Source organism: Oncorhynchus tshawytscha, linkage group LG04 (genome assembly GCF_018296145.1).
Source record: "Oncorhynchus tshawytscha isolate Ot180627B linkage group LG04, Otsh_v2.0, whole genome shotgun sequence".
Lineage (NCBI taxonomy): Eukaryota > Metazoa > Chordata > Actinopteri > Salmoniformes > Salmonidae > Oncorhynchus > Oncorhynchus tshawytscha.
Genome location: NC_056432.1, coordinates 1108751 through 1128835, shown reverse-complemented (window position 1 = coordinate 1128835; position 20085 = coordinate 1108751). Strand labels below are relative to the sequence as shown.

Here is a 20085-nt window from a genome sequence, read left to right as displayed (position 1 = left end):
GCAACTACACATGGGGACAAAGGTCGTACTTTTTGGAGAAATATCCTCTGGTCTGATGAAACAAAAATAGAACTGTTTGGCCTTAATGACCATCGTTATGTTTGGAGGAAAAAGGGGGAAGCTTGCATGACGAAGAACACCATCCCAACCATGAAGCAGGGGGTGGCAGCATCATGTTGTGGGGGTGCTTTGCTGCAGGAGGGACTGATGCACTTCACAAAATAGATACCATCATGAGGGAATAAAATGATGTGGATCTATTGAAGCAACATCTCAAGACATCAAGAAGTTATAGCGTGGTCGCAAATGGGTCTTCCAAATGGACAATGACCCCAAAGTTGTGGCAAAATCACTTAAGGACAACAAAGTCAAGGTATTGGAGTGGCCATCACAAAGCCCTGACGTCAATCCTGTAGAAAATGTGTGGCCAGAACTGAAAAAGTGTGTGCGAGCAAGGAAGCCTACAAACCTGACTCAGTTACACCAGCTCTGTCAGGAGGAATGGGCCAAAATTCACCCAACTTATTGTGGGAAGCTTGTGGAAGGCTACCCGAAACGTTTGACTCAAGTTGAACAATTTAAAAGGCAACGCTACAAAATACTAATTGAGTGTATGTAAACTTCTGACCCACTGGGAATGTGATGAAATAAATAAAAGCTGAAATAAAATCACTCTACACTATTATTCTGACATTTCACATTCTTAAAATAAAGTGATGTTCCTAACTGACCTAAGACAGGGGATTTTTACTAAGATTAAATGTCAGGAATTGTGAAAAACTGAGTTTAAATGTATTTGGTTGAGGTGTATGTAAACTTCCTACTTCAACTGTATGTAAGAATGCTGTTTATTGACTACAGCGCAGCATTCAACACCATCGTGCCCTCCAAGCTCATCATTAAGCTCAGGGCCCTGGGTCTGAACCCCTCCCTGTGCAACTGGTTGCTGGACTTCCTGACAGCAGCCCCCCCAGGTGGTGAAGGTAGGCAACAACACCTCCACGACACTGATCCTCAACACAGGGGTCCAACAAGGGTGAGTGCTCAGCCCCCTCCTGTACTCCGTTCACCATGACTGCAATCATCAAGTTTGCAGATGACACAAGTGGCCTGATTACAAACAACAACGAGACAGCCTACAGGGAGGATGAGTGGTGCCAGGAAAATAACCCACAACAAAACGAAGGAGCTATTCATGGACTTCAGGAGACAGCAGAGGGAGCACCCCCCTATCCACATTGATGGGACCGCAGTGGAGAAAGTGAAAAGCTTCAAGTGTCTCTGCGTACACATCACTGGCAAACTGAAATGACACAGACAATGTGCTGAAGAAGTCGCAACAGCGCATCAGGAGGCTGAAGAAATTCGTCTTGGCACCTAAGACCCTCACAAACTTAGATGCATCATTGAGAGCATCCTGTCAGGCTGTATCACCACCTGGTACGGCAACTGTACCGTCCGCAACTGCAGGGCTCTCCAGAGGGTGGTACGTTCAGGCATCCGAGCCACGGCCTGTTCACCCAGAAGGCGAGGTCAGTACAGGTGCATCAAAGCTGAGAACAAGAGACTGAAAAACAGCTTCTATCTCAAGGCAACCAGACTATTAAACAGCCATCACTAGCAGCTACCACCCGGTTACTCAACCCTGCACCTTAGAGACTGCTGCCTGAAATCACTGATCACTTCAATAATGTTTACAAACTGTTTTACTCATTTCATATGTATATGCTGTATACTACTGTATTGCTCGTCCTAATATTTATATATTTCTTAATTCCACTCTTGTACTTTTAGTTGTGTGCATTGTTAGATACTACTTGTTATTCCTGCACTGTTGGAGCTAGGAACACAAGCATTTCGCTAAACCCACAATAACATCTGCAACCAATTTGATTTGGAATTGGATTTGATTACGTTGTCACAATACCAGTATTTCAGTAGATGTATTACCATTATTACTAATATTAATATTATTATGACCAAACATCTGCTCATCCAACATCTCATTCCAAAATCACAGAGTGGTCCCCCCTTTGCTGCTAAAACAGTCTCCACTCTTCTGCTAATTCATTCATATGGAGTTGGTCCCCCCCTTTGCTGGTACTATTTAATGAAGCTAACAGCCTCCACTCTTCTGGGAAGGCTTTCCACTAGATGTAGGAACATTGCTGCTATAACAGCCTCCACTGTACTTGCAGGCCAGTCATGTTCTTCCACACCCATCTCAACAAACCATTTCTGTATGGACCTTGCTTTGTGCTCAAGGACATCGTCATGCTGAAACAGGAAAGGGCCTTCCTCAATCTGTTGCTAGAAAGTTGGAAGAACAGAAACGTCTAGAATGTCATTGTATGCTGTAGCGTTCAGATTTCCCTTCACTGGAACTAAGGGGCCTGAACCACGAAAAACAGTCCCAGACCATTATTCCTCCTCCACCAAACTTTACAGTTGGCACTATGCATTGGGGCAGGTAGGGTTCTCCTGGCATCTGCCAAACCCAGATTCGTCCGTCGGGCTGCCAGATGGTGAAGCGTGATTCACCCCTCCAGAGAACGTGTATCCACTGCTCCAGAGTCCAATGGCGGCGAGCTTTACACCACTCCAGCTGACGCTTGGCATTGGGCATGGTGATCTTAGTCTTGTGTGCGGCTGCTCTTTAAATGGAAACCATGGCTCCATTTCATGAAGCTCCCGACAAACAGTTCTTGTGCTGACGTTGCTTCTAGAGGCAGAATGGAACTCTGTATTGAGTGTTGCAACCGGGAACAGACCATTTTTACACTCTTCAGCACTCGGCGGTCCTGTTCTGTGAGCTGGTGTGGCCTACCACTTCGTGGCTGAGCCGTTGTTGCTCCTAGACATTACCACTTCACAAAAACAGAGCGTACACTTGACAGGGACGTCTCTAGCAGGGCAGAAATTTAACCAACTGAATTGTTGGAAAAGTGGCATCCTATGACAGTGCCAAGTTGAAATTCACTGAGCTCTTCAGTAAGGCCATTCTACTGACACTGTTTGTCTATGGAGATTGCATGGCTGTGTGCTCCATTTTATACATCTGTCAGCAACGGGTGTGGTTGAATTAGCAGAATACACTCATTTGGAGGGGTGTCCAAACTTCTGCACAAAAAGTATCATGACAAGCAAACAAAAAATAAAGCAGACTTAATTTGCCGAGGAAAATGTTATAAACTGGTCCTGGATCAGCTCTCCTAGAGGTTGTATGAATATGGGCTCTGGTGTAACTCACATGTATCCAGCCCAGGGTGATGAGGTCATACTGGTCCTGGATCAGGAACAGCTCCTCTTCGTTCTCCGTGTCGCAGTAGTCTGGCCCTCCGTTCTGCTTCGGCACGATCACATGGGTCACTGTGAACGCATTCCTCAGCTGGAAAACACAGAGTCAGACTCACAGAGTCAGAGACACAGAGAGTCAGAGACACACAGAGTCAGAGACACACAGAGAGAGTCAGAGACACACAGAGAGAGTCAGAGACACACAGAGAGAGTCAGAGACACACAGAGAGAGTCAGAGACACACAGAGTCAGAGACACACAGAGTCAGAGACACACAGAGTCAGACACACACAGAGTCAGAGACACACAGAGTCAGAGACACACAGAGTCAGAGACACACAGAGAGAGTCAGAGACACAGACACACAGAGAGAGTCAGAGACACATAGACACACAGAGTCAGAGACACACAGAGAGAGTCAGAGACACACAGAGAGAGTCAGAGACACACAGAGAGAGTCAGAGACACACAGAGTCAGAGACACACAGAGAGAGTCAGAGACACATAGACACACAGAGAGAGTCAGAGACACACAGAGAGAGTCAGAGACACATAGACACACAGAGTCAGAGACACAGACACACAGAGTCAGAGACACACAGACACACAGAGTCAGAGACACAGAGAGTCAGAGACACACAGAGTCAGAGACACATAGACACACAGAGTCAGAGACACATAGACACAGAGAGAGTCAGAGACACACAGAGAGAGTCAGACACACAGAGAGAGTCAGAGACACACAGAGAGAGTCAGAGACACACAGAGAGAGTCAGAGACACACAGAGAGAGTCAGAGACACACAGAGAGAGTCAGAGACACACAGAGAGAGTCAGAGACACACAGAGAGAGTCAGAGACACACAGAGAGAGTCAGAGACACACAGAGTCAGAGACACACAGAGTCAGAGACACACAGAGAGAGTCAGAGACACATAGACACACAGAGAGAGTCAGAGACACAGACACACAGAGTCAGAGACACATAGACACACAGAGTCAGAGACACACAGAGTCAGAGACACACAGAGAGTCAGAGACACACAGAGTCAGAGACACACAGAGTCAGAGACACACAGAGTCAGAGACACACAGAGTCAGAGACACACAGAGTCAGAGACACACAGAGTCAGAGACACACAGAGAGTCAGAGACACAGACACACAGAGAGAGTCAGAGACACATAGACACACAGAGTCAGAGACACACAGAGAGTCAGAGACACACAGAGTCAGACACACAGAGAGAGTCAGAGACACATAGACACACAGAGTCAGAGACACACAGAGAGAGTCAGAGACACACAGAGTCAGAGACACACAGAGAGAGTCAGAGACACACAGAGTATCAGAGACACACAGAGTATCAGAGACACACAGAGAATCAGACACACAGAGTCAGAGAATCAGACACACAGAGTCAGAGAATCAGACACACAGAGTCAGAGAATCAGACACACAGAGTCAGAGAATCAGACACACAGAGTCAGAGAATCAGACACACAGAGTCAGAGAATCAGACACACAGAGTCAGAGAATCAGACACACAGAGTCAGAGAATCAGACACACAGAGTCAGAGACACAGAGAGTCAGAGACACAGAGAGTCAGAGACACAGAATCAGACATGGACTGCCATCATGACTCATAATACGGTCACCGTACCAGCCCTACATGCACCCACATCAATAAGTTTTGCTGTAGAATAACTATGATTATAGTACAGCTGTTGCTGTATAAAAGTCAGGTCTTACCAGTTTGCCACAGAGGATGCCACAGGTCTCCACAGCTCGGCTGGTGTTGGACTCAGCTAGCCTGAGGAAGCTGCTGCAGAGCTCTGAGGGCACTGCCAGCTGCCGGATGCCATCCACCATCCCATCCATGGTGTCTGGACAGAGGGACAACACCCCATCATGAACCATCAGAGGAGGGACAACACCCCATCATGAACCATCAGAGGAGAGACAACACCCCATCATGAACCATCAGAGGAGAGACAACACCCCATCATGAACCATCAGAGGAGGGACAACACCCCATCATGAACCATCAGAGGAGGGACAACACCCCATCATGAACCATCAGAGGAGGGACAACACCCCATCATGAACCATCAGAGGAGGGACAACACCCCATCATGAACCATCAGAGGAGGGACAACACCCCATCATGAACCATCAGAGGAGGGACAACACCCCATCATGAACCATCGGAGGAGGGACAACACCCCATCATGAACCATCAGAGGGACAACACCCCATCATGAACCATCAGAGGAGAGACAACACCCCATCATGAACCATCAGAGGAGGGACAACACCCCATCATGAACCATCAGAGGAGGGACAACACCCCATCATGAACCATCAGAGGAGGGACAACACCCCATCATGAACCATCAGAGGAGGGACAACACCCCATCATGAACCATCAGAGGAGGGACAACACCCCATCATGAACCATCAGAGGAGAGACAACACCCCATCATGAACCATCAGAGGAGGGACAACACCCCATCATGAACCATCAGAGGAGGGACAACACCCCATCATGAACCATCAGAGGAGGGACAACACCCCATCATGAACCATCAGAGGAGGGACAACACCCCATCATGAACCATCGGAGGAGGGACAACACCCCATCATGAACCATCAGAGGAGGGACAACACCCCACCATGAACCATCAGAGGAGAGACAACACCCCATCATGAAACATCTATTCTATGTGGTGGAGCCAGATGAAACATCTATTCTATGTGGTGGAGCCAGATGAAACATCTATTCTATGTGGTGGAGCCAGATGAAACATCTATTCTATGTGGTGGAGCCAGATGAAACATCTATTCTATGTGGTGGAGCCAGATTAAACATCTATTCTATGTGGTGGAGCCAGTTGAAACATCTATTCTATGTGGTGGAGCCAGATGAAACATCTATTCTATTCTATGTGGTGGAGCCAGATGAAACATCTATTCTATTCTATGTGGTGGAGCCAGATGAAACATCTATTCTATTCTATGTGGTGGAGCCAGATGAAACATCTATTCTATTCTATGTGGTGGAGCCAGATGAAACATCTATTCTATGTGGTGGAGCCAGTTGAAACATCTATTCTATTCTATGTGGTGGAGCCAGTTGAAACATCTATTCTATGTTGTGGAGCCAGATGAAACATCCAGAGAAAAGTAGATCAGAGTAGAAGAATTTGATAAGCCTTTGAATCGTTCCATGAACACTGAGTGTACAAAACATCAGAAACACCTTCCTAATATTAAGTTGCACCCCCTTTTGCCTTCAGAACAGCCTCAATTCGTCAGGGTATGGGACTCTACAAGGTGTTGAAAGCGTTCCACAGGGATGCTGGCCCCATGTTGACTCCAATGCTTCCCACAGTTGTGTCAAGTTGGCTGGAAGTCCTTTGGGTGGTGGATCATTCTTGATACACACGGGAAACGGTTGAGCGTGAAAAACGCAGCAGATTTGCAGTTCTTGACACAAACCGGTGCACCTGGTACCTACTACCATACCCTGTTCAAAGGCACTTAAATATTTTGTCTTGCCCATTCACCCTCTGAATGACACACATACACAATCCATGTCTCAATTGTCTCAAGGCTTAAAAATCCTTCTTTAACCCGTCTCCTCCCCTTCATCTACACTGATTGAAGTGGATTTAACCTGTCTCCTCAATAAGGGATCATAGATTTATACCTGGAATCACCAGATCAGTCTGTCATGGAAAAAGCAGGTGTTCCTAATGTTTTGTACAGTCTGTACAGTGTGTGTTTACTCACTGCTGTTCCCACTAGGGCTCACAGGTTTGAGCGTCCGGTCGAAGGTGGGGAGCGGTCTGACCTGGCCGGCGCTGTCCCCCGGGCTCTGAGGGGGGGTGGGGGACACGGCCAGGGGCAGAGGGGGGCCCTGGATCCCTGGGAGTAGGGGTGCATCGGGGGGAGGGGTCCCAGGAGCATGAAACTCCTGAAGGATACGCTGCCTCTCCTTCTCCAGCTCCTGCCGTCTGATTATGGAGTCACATTTAGTGTCAATATTGATCAATATTAAAAAGGTCCATTTTGATCTTCATATGAAATCCTTTCTGGGTAAGTTCCTGTACTTTACTATGATTTTTGACCAATTGAAAACAAACAAAAATAGCTACTTAGCAAAGAGCAATTTCTCAAGCTACGTCTGTCTGTGAGTGGTCTGAGTGGGGAGGGGAGAACTGGTGATGTCCCCAGGCACGCCAAAACTCCATCCCACCAAAACGGGAGGACATTTCCGTTGACCTTTTCAAACCGCTCTTCACAGTACTATTCCAACATCATAGTGTGTAAGTATATATAAAACAGGAAAATCACATTTTTGACTGCACTGGTTAAAAAAATGCTATATTCATTCAATCCAGTTTCAAATCATGAAATAGTCTATAAGTTCAATTTATGAATTCAATGATTCACTCATTTGTCCAATACAAATTACACATTTTTTAAATTCAAATGACATTTCTTAAATGCAAATGAAAAAGCGATTAAATTCAGATGACGTTTCTGTTGGCAGTGATGTACCTGATCATCTCCTCGAAGGCGCTGAACTGCTCTTGTTCCCGTTGGCGTCGCTGCAGTTCCACCACACGCTCTCGCTCTGCTTCTAGCGCCTGCTGCTTCGACTGCTGCTGCGCCAAGGTTGCCTCCTCCGCTTTCTACAAACACAGTAGTGACATACACACACACATTAGCAAATAAACCAGACCTGGTGGGCAGAGGGCTCTACTGAGGGTATAAAGTTGGAAAATGGGCAGGAAGGTCTACAAAGGTGGGCAGAAGTCTTGTTACCTTTTTGCTGAGATACTGTGCATGCTCCTGCTCATATATCTTGAGAAGAGCCTTCTTCAGCACCTCTGCTTGAGGGAAGGCCACCTCCTTCAGCCTCTGTTGGGACAGATGACAGCATGTCACGTCACAAGAGAACCGTAGAGGTCCAACAACCCTGTTGTTTCACAACCCTGGTCCTCCAGTACCCCCCCCCAACACTGGTCCTCCAGAACCAACCCTGGTCCTCCAGCGGGTCAGGGTCAGGCTGTCTGGGGGGGGTCTTGGAGGACCGGGGTTGGGGGAACTGGAGGACCGGGGTTGGGCCGCTGGGGGACTGGAGGACCGGGGTTGGGCCGCTGGGGGACTGGAGGACCGGGGGTGGGCCGCTGGGGGGAGGAGGACCGGGGGTGGGCCGCTGGGGGACTGGAGGACCGGGGTTGGGCACTGGGGGGACTGGAGGACCGGGGTGGGCCGCTGGGGGGACTGGGGACCGGGGTGGGCTGGGGGACTGGAGGACCTGGGTTGGGCCGCTGGGGGACTGGAGGACCAGGGGTGGGCCGCTGGGGGACTGGAGGACCAGGGGTGGGCCGCTGGGGGACTGGAGGACCAGGGGTGGGCCGCTGGGGGACTGGAGGACCAGGGGTGGGCCGCTGGGGGACTGGAGGACCAGGGGTGGGCCGCTGGGGGACTGGAGGACCAGGGGGGCCGCTGGGGGACTGGAGGACCAGGGGTGGGCCGCTGGGGGACTGGAGGACCAGGGGTGGGCCGCTGGGGGACTGGAGGACCAGGGGTGGGCCGCTGGGGGACTGGAGGACCAGGGGTGGGCCGCTGGGGGACTGGAGGACCAGGGGTGGGCCGCTGGGGGACTGGAGGACCAGGGGTGGGCCGCTGGGGGACTGGAGGACCAGGGGTGGGCCAGGGGGACTGGAGGACCAGGGGTGGGCCGCTGGGGGACTGGAGGACCAGGGGTGGGCCGCTGGGGGACTGGAGGACCAGGGGTGGGCCGCTGGGGGACTGGAGGACCAGGGGTGGGCCGCTGGGGGACTGGAGGACCAGGGGTGGGCCGCTGGGGGACTGGAGGACCAGGGTTGGGCCGCTGGGGGACTGGAGGACCAGGGGTGGGCCGCTGGGGGACTGGAGGACCAGGGGTGGGCCGCTGGGGGACTGGAGGACCAGGGTTGGGCTGCTGGGGGACTGGAGGACTGGAGCGTGAAACAGTTAGAATCTGGAATGGTACCTTCAAGGTGTCCTTCTTCTCTGGAATGTTGGCTGTTTTGTAATCTCTATGTTTAGGAAGCTTCTCAATGAAGAGCCTGAATAGAAGCATGATGATAAACAGAAACACATCTTCATGACATTGCAAAAATCTGAAACTTTTTGTCTAAAAATTATGCAGAAAAATTAATCCATGCTTTTGTTACTTCTAGGATAGACTACTGCAATGCTCTACTTTCCGGCTACCAAGGACAAAGCACTAAATAAACTTCAGTTACTGCTAAATACGGCTGCTAGAATCTCTACTAGAACCAAAAATGTGATCATATTACTCCAGTGCTAGTCTCCCTACACTGCCTTCCTGTTAAGGCAAGGGCTGATTTCAAGGTTTTACTGCTAAGCATTACATGGACTTGCTCCTACCTATCTTTACGATTTGGTCCTGTTGTACATACCTACACGTACACTACGGTCACAAGAAGCAGGCCTGCTTACTGTCCCTAGAATGTCTAAGCAAACAGCTGGAGGCAGGGATTTCTCCTATACAGCTACATTTTTATGGAATGGTCTGCCTACCCGTGTGAGAGACGCAGACCTTTAAGTCTTTACTGAAGACTCATCTCTTCAGTTCGTCATTTGATTGAGTGTAGTCTAGCTTACTGGTGCTCTTCCATGCCGTCCCTAGGAGGGGTGTAACGTGAGTGGGTTGAGTCACTGACGTGATCTTCCTGTCCGGTTTTGCAGGAAATCTTTGTGGGCTATACTCAGCCTTGTCTCAGGGAAGAAAGATGGTGGTCTGTTGATATCCCTCTAGTGGTGTGGAGGAGATCTTTGTGGACTATACTCTGCCTCGTCTCAGGATGGTAAGTTGTTGGTTGAAGATATCCCTTCTAGTGGTGTGGGGGCTGTGCTTTGGCAAAGTGGGTGGGGTTATATCCTGCTTGGTTGGCCCTGTCCGGGGGTATCACCGAACAAGGCCACAGTGTCCCCCGACCCACACCCGTCTCAGTCTCCAGTATCTATGCTGCAATAGTCTGTGTGGGGGGGCTTGGGTCAGTATGTCCTATCTGGCGCATTAGCCCCGTCCCATCTGGCGCATTAGCCCCGTCCCATCTGGCGCATTAGCCCCGTCCCATCTGGCGCATTAGCCCCGTCCCATCTGGCGCATTAGCCCCGTCCCATCTGGAGTATTAGCCCCGTCCCATCAGGAGTATTAGTCCCGTCCTATCAGGAGTATTAGTCCCGTCCTATCTGGTGTATTAGCCCTGTCCTATCTGGTGTATTAGCCCTGTCCTATCTGGTGTATTAGCCCTGTCCTATCTGGTGTATTGGTCCTGTCCTATCTGGAGTATTTCTCCTGTGATTATTTTTATTTGACCCTGCTGGTCATCTATGAACATTTGAACATCTCGAAGAACAATCTGGCCTTAATGGCCATTATATATTCTTATAATTTCCACCCGGCAAAGATAGAGCCAGAGGACTGGCCACCCCACAGAGCCTCCTCTCCCCTGCCTTTTTATGGAGTTTTTCCTAGCCACCGTGCTTCTACACCTGCATTGCTTGCTGTTTCAGGTTTTAGGCTGGGTTTCTGTACAGCACTTTGAGATATGTTGGCTCCAAGGTGGCATAGCAGTTCAGACGTCTTTTGTCCTCGTCTTGTCGTGTCCTGTATATATATATATATATATATTTACAACTTTTTTCACATACATTTTATTTTTATTTTCCATCAACTCATCTTCAAAACACTCTCCTGCAACCCGCCTCACCAATTTATATTTATAAAAAAGTATTATTTACCAAATCTGTAATCCTCCAAGAAGCTAGCCAGAAACTCCAAGAAGCTAGCCTGAAACTAGCCAGAAGCTAATCAGAAGCAGGTTCAGAAGCTAGTTCAGAAGCTAGTTAGCTTCTTTACTGGCAAATCGTTAGTATTCAGCTAACCACGGTTTGTGGTCATCAGCTATCCTTTAGCTCGAAAATCTATCGGCAGTTCTGTACGGCGCAGCGCGGCTCGGAACGGAACATACCGGACCCATTTTTCTCTCCATGTCCCTGGATTTCGACTGCTCTCTGGACATTCATACCCGGATCTCACAGCTAGCTAGCTGCTATCCGTGTGACTATCGGCCTTCGTCGATTCCGGAGCAAACATCAATTATTCCGGAGCTAGCCAGCTCCGTCAATCACTCCTGAGTTCCATCAATCACTCCTGGGCTGCAGTCACCTATCCGGACCCGTTTTGCTGCCTACGCGGAGCCCCACCGGGCCTTCACAACTGGACTGCCGACGTTATCTACCCGAAGGAGATCCGGCTGGCTCCTCCGTCGCGACGTTACCTGAACGCCCATCTGCGGCCTGCTAACCGTTAGCTGTCTTACCGGCTGCTATCTGAATAGACAATCGGACAATTTATTTATTTTTATTATTATTATGTTTTCTTCTTGGGCCTCTATAACTATATCTATTGTTTTTATTTTTGTTGTTGTTGTGTGATTTGGATTAATCCCCTCTACCACACGGAACCCCACTAATCTACTGACAGAACGCAAGAGGTGGCTAACAACAGACCTCCATCCTATGCTAGCTTGCTACCGATGGCCTGGCTAGCTGTCTAAATCACCAACCAACCTCTCCACTCACTGGACCCTTTTGATCACTCGACTAAGCATGCCTCTCCTTAATGTCAATATGTCTTGTCCATTGCTGTTCTGGTTAGTGTTTATTGTCTTATTTCACTGTAGAGCCTCTAGTCCTGCTCACTATACCTTATCCAACCTATTAGTTCCACCACCCACACATGCAATGACATCTCCTGGTTTCAATGATGTTTCTAGAGACAATATCTCTCTCTTCATCACTCAATACCTAGGTTTACCTCCACTGTATTCACATCCTACCATACATTTGTCTGTACATTATACCTTGATGCTATTTTATCACCCCCAGAAACCTCCTTTTACTCTATGTTCCAGACGTTCTAGACGACCAATTCTCATAGCTTTTAGCCGTACCCTTATTCTACTCCTCCTATGTTCCTCTGGCGATGTAGAGGTGAATCCAGGCCCTGCAGTGCCTAGCTCCACTCCTATTCCCCAGGCGCTCTCTTTTGATGACTTCTGTGACCGTAATAGCCTTGGTTTCATGCATGTTAACATTAGAAGCCTCCTCCCTAAGTTTGTTCTATTCACTGCTTTAGCATACTCAGCCAACCCGGATGTTCTAGCTGTGTCTGAATCCTGGCTTAGGAAGACCACCAAAAATTCTGAAATTTTAATTCCAAACTACAACATTTTCAGACAAGATAGAACTGCCAAAGGGGGCGGTGTTGCAATCTACTGCAAAGATAGCCTGCAGAGTTCTGTCCTACTATCCAGGTCTGTACCCAAACAATTTGAACTTCTACTTTTAAAAATCCACCTCTCTAAAAACAAGTCTCTCACCATTGCCACCTGCTATAGACCACCCTCTGCCCCCAGCTGTGCTCTGGACACCATATGTGAACTGATTGCCCCCCATCTATCTTCAGAGTTCGTGCTGCTAGGTGACCTAAACTGGAACATGCTTAACACCCCAGCCATCCTACAATCTAAACTTGATGCCCTCAATCTCACACAAATTATCAATGAACCTACCAGGTACCTCCCCAAAGCCTTAAACACAGGCACCCTCATAGATATCATCCTAACCAACTTCCCCTCTAAATACACCTCTGCTGTCTTCAACCAAGATCTCAGCGATCACTGCCTCATTGCCTGCATCCGTAATGGGTCAGCGGTCAAACGACCTCCACTCATCACTGTAAAACGCTCCCTGAAACACTTCTGCGAGCAGGCCTTTCTAATCGACCTGGCCGGGGTATCCTGGAAGGATATTGATCTCATCCCGTCAGTAGAGGATGCCTGGATATTTTTTAAAAAATGCCTTCCTAACCATCTTAAATAAACATGCCCCATTCAAGAAATTTAGAACCAGGAACAGATATAGCCCTTGGTTCTCCCCAGACCTGACTGCCCTTAACCAACACAAAAGCATCCTATGGCGTTCTGCATTAGCATCGAACAGCCCCGTGATATGCAGCTGTTCAGGGAAGCTAGAAACCATTATACACAGGCAGTTAGAAAAGCCAAGGCTAGCTTTTTCAAGCAGAAATTTGCTTCCTGCAACACTAACTCAAAAAGTTCTGGGACACTGTAAAGTCCATGGAGAATAAGAACACCTCCTCCCAGCTGCCCACTGCACTGAGGATAGGAAACACTGTCACCAATGATAAATCCACCATAATTGAGAATTTCAATAAGCATTTTTCTACGGCTGGCCATGCTTTCCACCTGGCTACTCCTACCCCGGACAACAGCACTGCACCCCCAACAGCAACTCGCCCAAGCCTTCCCCATTTCTCCTTCTCCCAAATCCATTCAGCTGATGTTCTGAAAGAGCTGCAAAATCTGGACCCCTACAAATCAGCCGGGCTAGACAATCTGGACCCTTTCTTTCTAAAATTATCTGCCGAAATTGTTGCCACCCCTATTACTAGCCTGTTCAACCTCTCTTTCGTGTCGTCTGAGATTCCCAAAGATTGGAAAGCAGCTGCGGTCATCCCCCTCTTCAAAGGGGGGACACTCTTGACCCAAACTGCTACAGACCTATATCTATCCTACCGTGCCTTTCTAAGGTCTTCGAAAGCCAAGTCAACAAACAGATTACCGACCATTTCGAATCTCACCATACCTTCTCTGCTATGCAATCTGGTTTCAGAGCTGGTCATGGGTGCACCTCAGCCACGCTCAAGGTCCTAAACGATATCTTAACCGCCATCGATAAGAAACATTACTGTGCAGCCGTATTCATTGATCTGGCCAAGGCTTTCGACTCTGTCAATCACCACATCCTCATCGGCAGACTCGACAGCCTTGGTTTCTCAAATGATTGCCTCGCCTGGTTCACCAACTACTTCTCTGATAGAGTTCAGTGTGTCAAATCGGAGGGTCTGCTGTCCGGACCTCTGGCAGTCTCTATGGGGGTGCCACAGGGTTCAATTCTTGGACCGACTCTCTTCTCTGTATACATCAATGAGGTAGCTCTTGCTGCTGGTGAGTCCCTGATCCACCTCTACGCAGACGACACCATTCTGTATACTTCCGGCCCTTCTTTGGACACTGTGTTAACAACCCTCCAGGCAAGCTTCAATGCCATACAACTCTCCTTCCGTGGCCTCCAATTGCTCTTAAATACAAGTAAAACTAAATGCATGCTCTTCAACCGATCGCTACCTGCACCTACCAGCCTGTCCAACATCACTACTCTGGATGGCTCTGACTTAGAATACGTGGACAACTACAAATACTTAGGTGTCTGGTTAGACTGTAAACTCTCCTTCCAGACCCATATCAAACATCTCCAATCCAAAGTTAAATCTAGAATTGGCTTCCTATTTCGCAACAAAGCATCCTTCACTCATGCTGCCAAACATACCCTTGTAAAACTGACCATCCTACCAGTCCTCGACTTTGGCGATGTCATTTACAAAATAGCCTCCAATACCCTACTCAACAAATTGGATGCAGCCTATCACAGTGCAATCCGTTTTATCACCAAAGCCCCATATACTACCCACCATTGCGACCTGTACGCTCTCGTTGGCTGGCCCTCGCTTCATACTCGTCGCCAAACCCACTGGCTCCATGTCATCTACAAGACCCTGCTAGGTAAAGTCCCCCCTTATCTCAGCTCACTGGTCACCATAGCATCTCCCACCTGTAGCACACGCTCCAGCAGGTATATCTCTCTAGTCACCCCCAAAACCAATTCTTTCTTTGGCCGCCTCTCCTTCCAGTTCTCTGCTGCCAATGACTGGAACGAACTACAAAAATCTCTGAAACTGGAAACACTTATCTCCCTCACTAGCTTTAAGCACCAACTGTCAGAGCAGCTCACAGATTACTGCACCTGTACATAGCCCACCTATAATTTAGCCCAAACAACTACCTCTTCCCAACTGTATTTAATTTTATTTATTTATTTATTTTGCTCCTTTGCACCCCATTATTTTTATTTCTACTTTGCACATTCTTCCATTGCAAAACTACCATTCCAGTGTTTTACTTGCTATATTGTATTTACTTTGCCACCATGGCCTTTTTTGCCTTTACCTCCCTTCTCACCTCATTTGCTCACATTGTATATAGACTTGTTTATACTGTATTATTGACTGTATGTTTGTTTTACTCCATGTGTAACTCTGTGTCGTTGTATCTGTCGAACTGCTTTGCTTTATCTTGGCCAGGTCGCAATTGTAAATGAGAACTTGTTCTCAACTTGCCTACCTGGTTAAATAAAGGTAAAATAAAATAAATAAATAAAATATCAGCTGATGTAAACAGGGCTTTCTAAAAACATTTGATTGATTGATTCATATTCCTGACTTATAACAGTGATAGCATGATGCTTTATGTTCAGATGAGGCCCATACTTCCCAGGACACGAGCTGTGTGTTTCAGGTGAGGCCCACACTTCCCAGGACACCTGCTGTGTATTTCAGATGAGGCCCACACTTCCCAGGACACCTGCTGTGTATTTGAGATGAGGCCCACACTTCCCAGGACACCTGCTGTGTATTTGAGATGAGGCCCATACTTCCCAGGACACCTGCTGTGTATTTCAGGTGAGGCCCATACTTCCCAGGACACCTGCTGTGTATTTGAGATGAGGCCCACACTTCCCAGGACACCTGCTGTGTATTTGAGATGAGGCCCACACTTCCCAGGACACCTGCTGTGTATTTGAGATGAGGCCCACACTTCCCAGGACACCTGCTGTGTATTTCAGATGAGGCCCACACTTCCCAGGACACCTGCTGTGTATTTCAGATGAGGCCCATACTTCCCATTAATTTGAGACTCAGGCATCTGGATCTAAGCTCTACAGCTCATCTCAACATGATAGTTTATTGGGTTGCAGACAATATGGTACATTGTCCCCACTACTACCATAAACACATGTTAGATGCCTGGCTAAGTAACCGGCAACACACTGACACTTCATCTATCTTGGGTTCTCGGTCTTCTTGACAACACCTTCATCAGCGGCGTCACCCTAAAACCTAGAAATGTAATTGAGCCTAGTTTCACCAACTTAACTTACGTGATGTACTTGTTGTAGAGTACGAAGGCGTGCTCGGCGTTGCCCTCCTCGGTGTAGGTGTTGGCCATACGGATCATCTCCACGCCTGACCTGAAGTACCTCCGGGGAGGAACGTCCTCGTTCACGTCCACAGAGCTGCCCTTCTTGGTCAGGGCACGGACACGGTCCTCAGGGGGCAGGCTGACATCAGTGTGGTCTGCCATCAAGACCTTCCTCCTACACACCTGACAGGGACTTAATCAAAAGTATTGATTAAACTCTGGTTTACATCAGCACTTGTCTCAGAGGGGCGCGTTCCACAGCTAAGAGCGAGGCAACAACCAATGGCTGCGTGCCATGTCACTGACTGTGTCAGACTGACAGATTGCTATAACATGTGATTTGGTCAAATGATACTTAAAATAGCTATCCAGTTGTTGTAAGATCTGCTAGGTGTCAGCAACGTCTAATCAGATGAACGCTCCCAAAGGCCGCGTTTACACAGGAGAGACTTAGTTCTTCACTGACTAATGAAACTTTAAAATGTGTTGCTGTTAAATCACTTTGGATGTGTTTACACAGGCAGCCAAATTTTGATATTTTTCCCCACTAATTGGTATTTTTATCAATCACAGATCCACCCACATCAGATCCACCCACATCAGATCCACCCACATCAGATCCACCCACATCAGATCCACCCACATCAGATCCACCCACATCAGATCCACCCACATCAGATCCACCCACATCAGATCCACCCACATCAGATCCACCCACATCAGATCCACCCACATCAGATCCACCCACATCAGATCCACCCACATCAGATCCACCCACATCAGATCCACCCACATCAGATCCACCCACATCAGATCCACCCACATTCCACCCACATCAGATCCACTCACATCAGATATTTTTCAGTGCTGATCTGAATGGTCAAAAGACAAATAAGTGAAAAAAGTTCAGAATCAGGCTGCCTGTGTAAACACATCCTATGTGATTTTACAGTAACACATTTTAAGCTTTCATTAGTCAGTGTAGTTAGTCTCTCCTGGTCACAACATGGCATGATGACTACACGGGAGAGGCTACACGGACACTCCCGGTGCCCAAATTGATGACGTATGTCGTGCAGCTGCGAGTCGCGTGGAGGCGAATGGATTGAGTTCAGTCCTGATGAGCCCTTCAAAGCTAGCTAATGTATGCTGGCTAGCTGGCAGCAACAGCAGAACAGTGTAACTTAAAACTTGGAAAAGAAAGTGATGTTTATTTTGATGGGCGAGGGAGAAGTTACTTGTAGTCCAGGTCACCAGCTGTATATTTAGAGTAGAACAGCAGCCTAAAAGTTGTTCCATCCTACTTGATTATATTTAGAGTAGAACAGCAGCCTAAGAGTTGTTCCATCCTACTTGATTATATTTAGAGTAGAACAGCAGGACCCTAGGACCATGCCCCAGGACTACCTGACATGATGACTCCTTGCTGTCCCCAGTCCACCTGGCCATGCTGCTGAGTTATACCTTTAGCTGCTAGAACAGACCATGCTGGTCATTTATGAACATTTGAACATCTTGGCCATGTTCTGTTATAATCTCCACCCGGCACAGCCAGAAGAGGACTGGCCACCCCACATAGCCTGTTCCTCTCTAGGTTTCTTCCTAGGTTTTGGCCTTTCTAGGGAGTTTTTCCTAGCCACCGTGCTTCTACACCTGCATTGCTTGCTGTTTGGGGTTTTAGGCTGGGTTTCTGTACAGCACTTTGAGATATCAGCTGATGTACGAAGGGCTATATAAATAAATTTGATTTGATTTGATTTGAACAGCAGCCTAAGACCATATCACCTCCACCCTACCTGACACCCTAGACCCACTCCAATTTGCTTACCGCCCAAATAGGTCCACAGACGATGCAATCTCAACCACACTGCACACTGCCCTAACCCATCTGGACAAGAGGAATACCTATGTGAGAATGCTGTTCATCGACTACAGCTCAGCATTTAACACCATAGTACCCTCCAAACTCGTCATCAAGCTCGAGACCCTGGGTCTCGACCCCGCCCTGTGCAACTGGGTACTGGACTTCCTGACGGGCTGCCCCCAGGTGGTGAGGGTAGGTAACAACATCTCCACCCCGCTGATCCTCAACACTGGGGCCCCACAAGGGTGCGTTCTGAGCCCTCTCCTGTACTCCCTGTTCACCTACGACTGCGTGGCCACGCACGCCTCCAACTCAATCATCAAGTTTGCGGACGACACAACAGTGGTAGGCTTGATTACCAACAACGACGAGACGGCCTACAGGGAGGAGGTGAGGGCCCTCGGAGTGTGGTGTCAGGAAAATAACCTCACACTCAACGCCAACAAAACTAAGGAGATGATTGTGGACTTCAGGAAACAGCACAGGGAACACCCCCCTATCCACATCGATGGAACATTAGTGGAGAGGGTAGTAAGTTAAGTTCCTCAGCGTACACATCACAGACAAACTGAATTGGTCCACCCACACAGACAGCATCGTGAAGAAGGCGCAGCAGCGCCTCTTCAACCTCAGGAGGCTGAAGAAATTCGGCTTGTCACCAAAAGCACTCACAACCTTCTACAGATGCACAATCGAGAGCATCCTGGCGGGCTGTATCACTGCCTGGTACGGCAACTGCTCCGCCCACAACCGTAAGGCTCTCCAGAGGGTAGTGAGGTCTGCACAACGCATCACCGGGGGCAAACTACCTGCCCTCCAGGACACCTACACCACCCGATGTTACAGGAAGGCCATAAAGATCATCAAGGACATCAACCACCCGAGCCACTGCCTGTTCACCCCGCTATCATCCAGAAGGCGAGGTCAGTACAGGTGCATCAAAGCTGGGACCGAGAGACTGAAAAACAGCTTCTATCTCAAGGCCATCAGACTGTTAAACAGCCACCACTAACATTGAGTGGCTGCTGCCAACACACTGACACTCAACTCCAGCCACTTTAATAATGGGAATTGATGTAAAATATATCACTAGCCACTTTAAACAATGCTATCTAATATAATGTTTACATACCCTACATTATTCATCTCATATGCATACGTAGATACTGTACTCTATATCATCGACTGCATCCTTATGTAATACATGTATCACTAGCCACTTTAACTATGCCACTTTGTTTACATACTCATCTCATATGTATATACTGTACTCGATACCATCTACTGTATCTTGCCTATGCTGCTCTGTACCATCACTGATTCATATATCCTTATGTACATATTCTTTATCCCTTTACACTTGTGTGTATAAGGTAGTAGTTTTGGAATTGTTAGTTAGATTACTCGTTGGTTATTACTGCATTGTCGGAACTAGAAGCACAAGCATTTCACTACACTCGCATTAACATCTGCTAACCATGTGTATGTGACAAACACAATTTGATTTGATTTTTTATAGAGAGTTGTTCCATCCTACTTGATTATATTTAGGTAGAACAGCAGCCTAAGAGTTGTTCCATCCTACTTGATAATATTTGGGGTAGAACCTTGCAGCCTAAGAGTTGTTCCATCCTACTTCATTATATTTATAGTAGAATAGCAGCCTAAGAGTTGTTCCATATTACTTGATTAGAATAGGAAAGCAGCCTAA

The 20085-nt window shown here is 47.9% G+C and overlaps 1 protein-coding gene across 1 annotated transcript in view; it reads right to left on the bottom strand.

Annotated features, from left to right (window-relative positions):
- The window catches only part of LOC112237410 (STAM-binding protein-like A), a 33690-nt gene that overhangs the window by 10583 nt on the left and 3022 nt on the right, over nucleotides 1-20085 (bottom strand). Inside the window, exons 2-8 of the mRNA XM_042320209.1 lie at nucleotides 16470-16703; nucleotides 9346-9421; nucleotides 8130-8225; nucleotides 7863-7996; nucleotides 7092-7315; nucleotides 5049-5182; nucleotides 3251-3388 (exon numbers count right to left, since the gene is read on the bottom strand). Coding sequence (XP_042176143.1) covers nucleotides 3251-3388; nucleotides 5049-5182; nucleotides 7092-7315; nucleotides 7863-7996; nucleotides 8130-8225; nucleotides 9346-9421; nucleotides 16470-16672 — 1005 coding nt within the window. The 5' untranslated portion in view covers nucleotides 16673-16703. The remainder of the gene's footprint in view (nucleotides 1-3250; nucleotides 3389-5048; nucleotides 5183-7091; nucleotides 7316-7862; nucleotides 7997-8129; nucleotides 8226-9345; nucleotides 9422-16469; nucleotides 16704-20085) is intronic.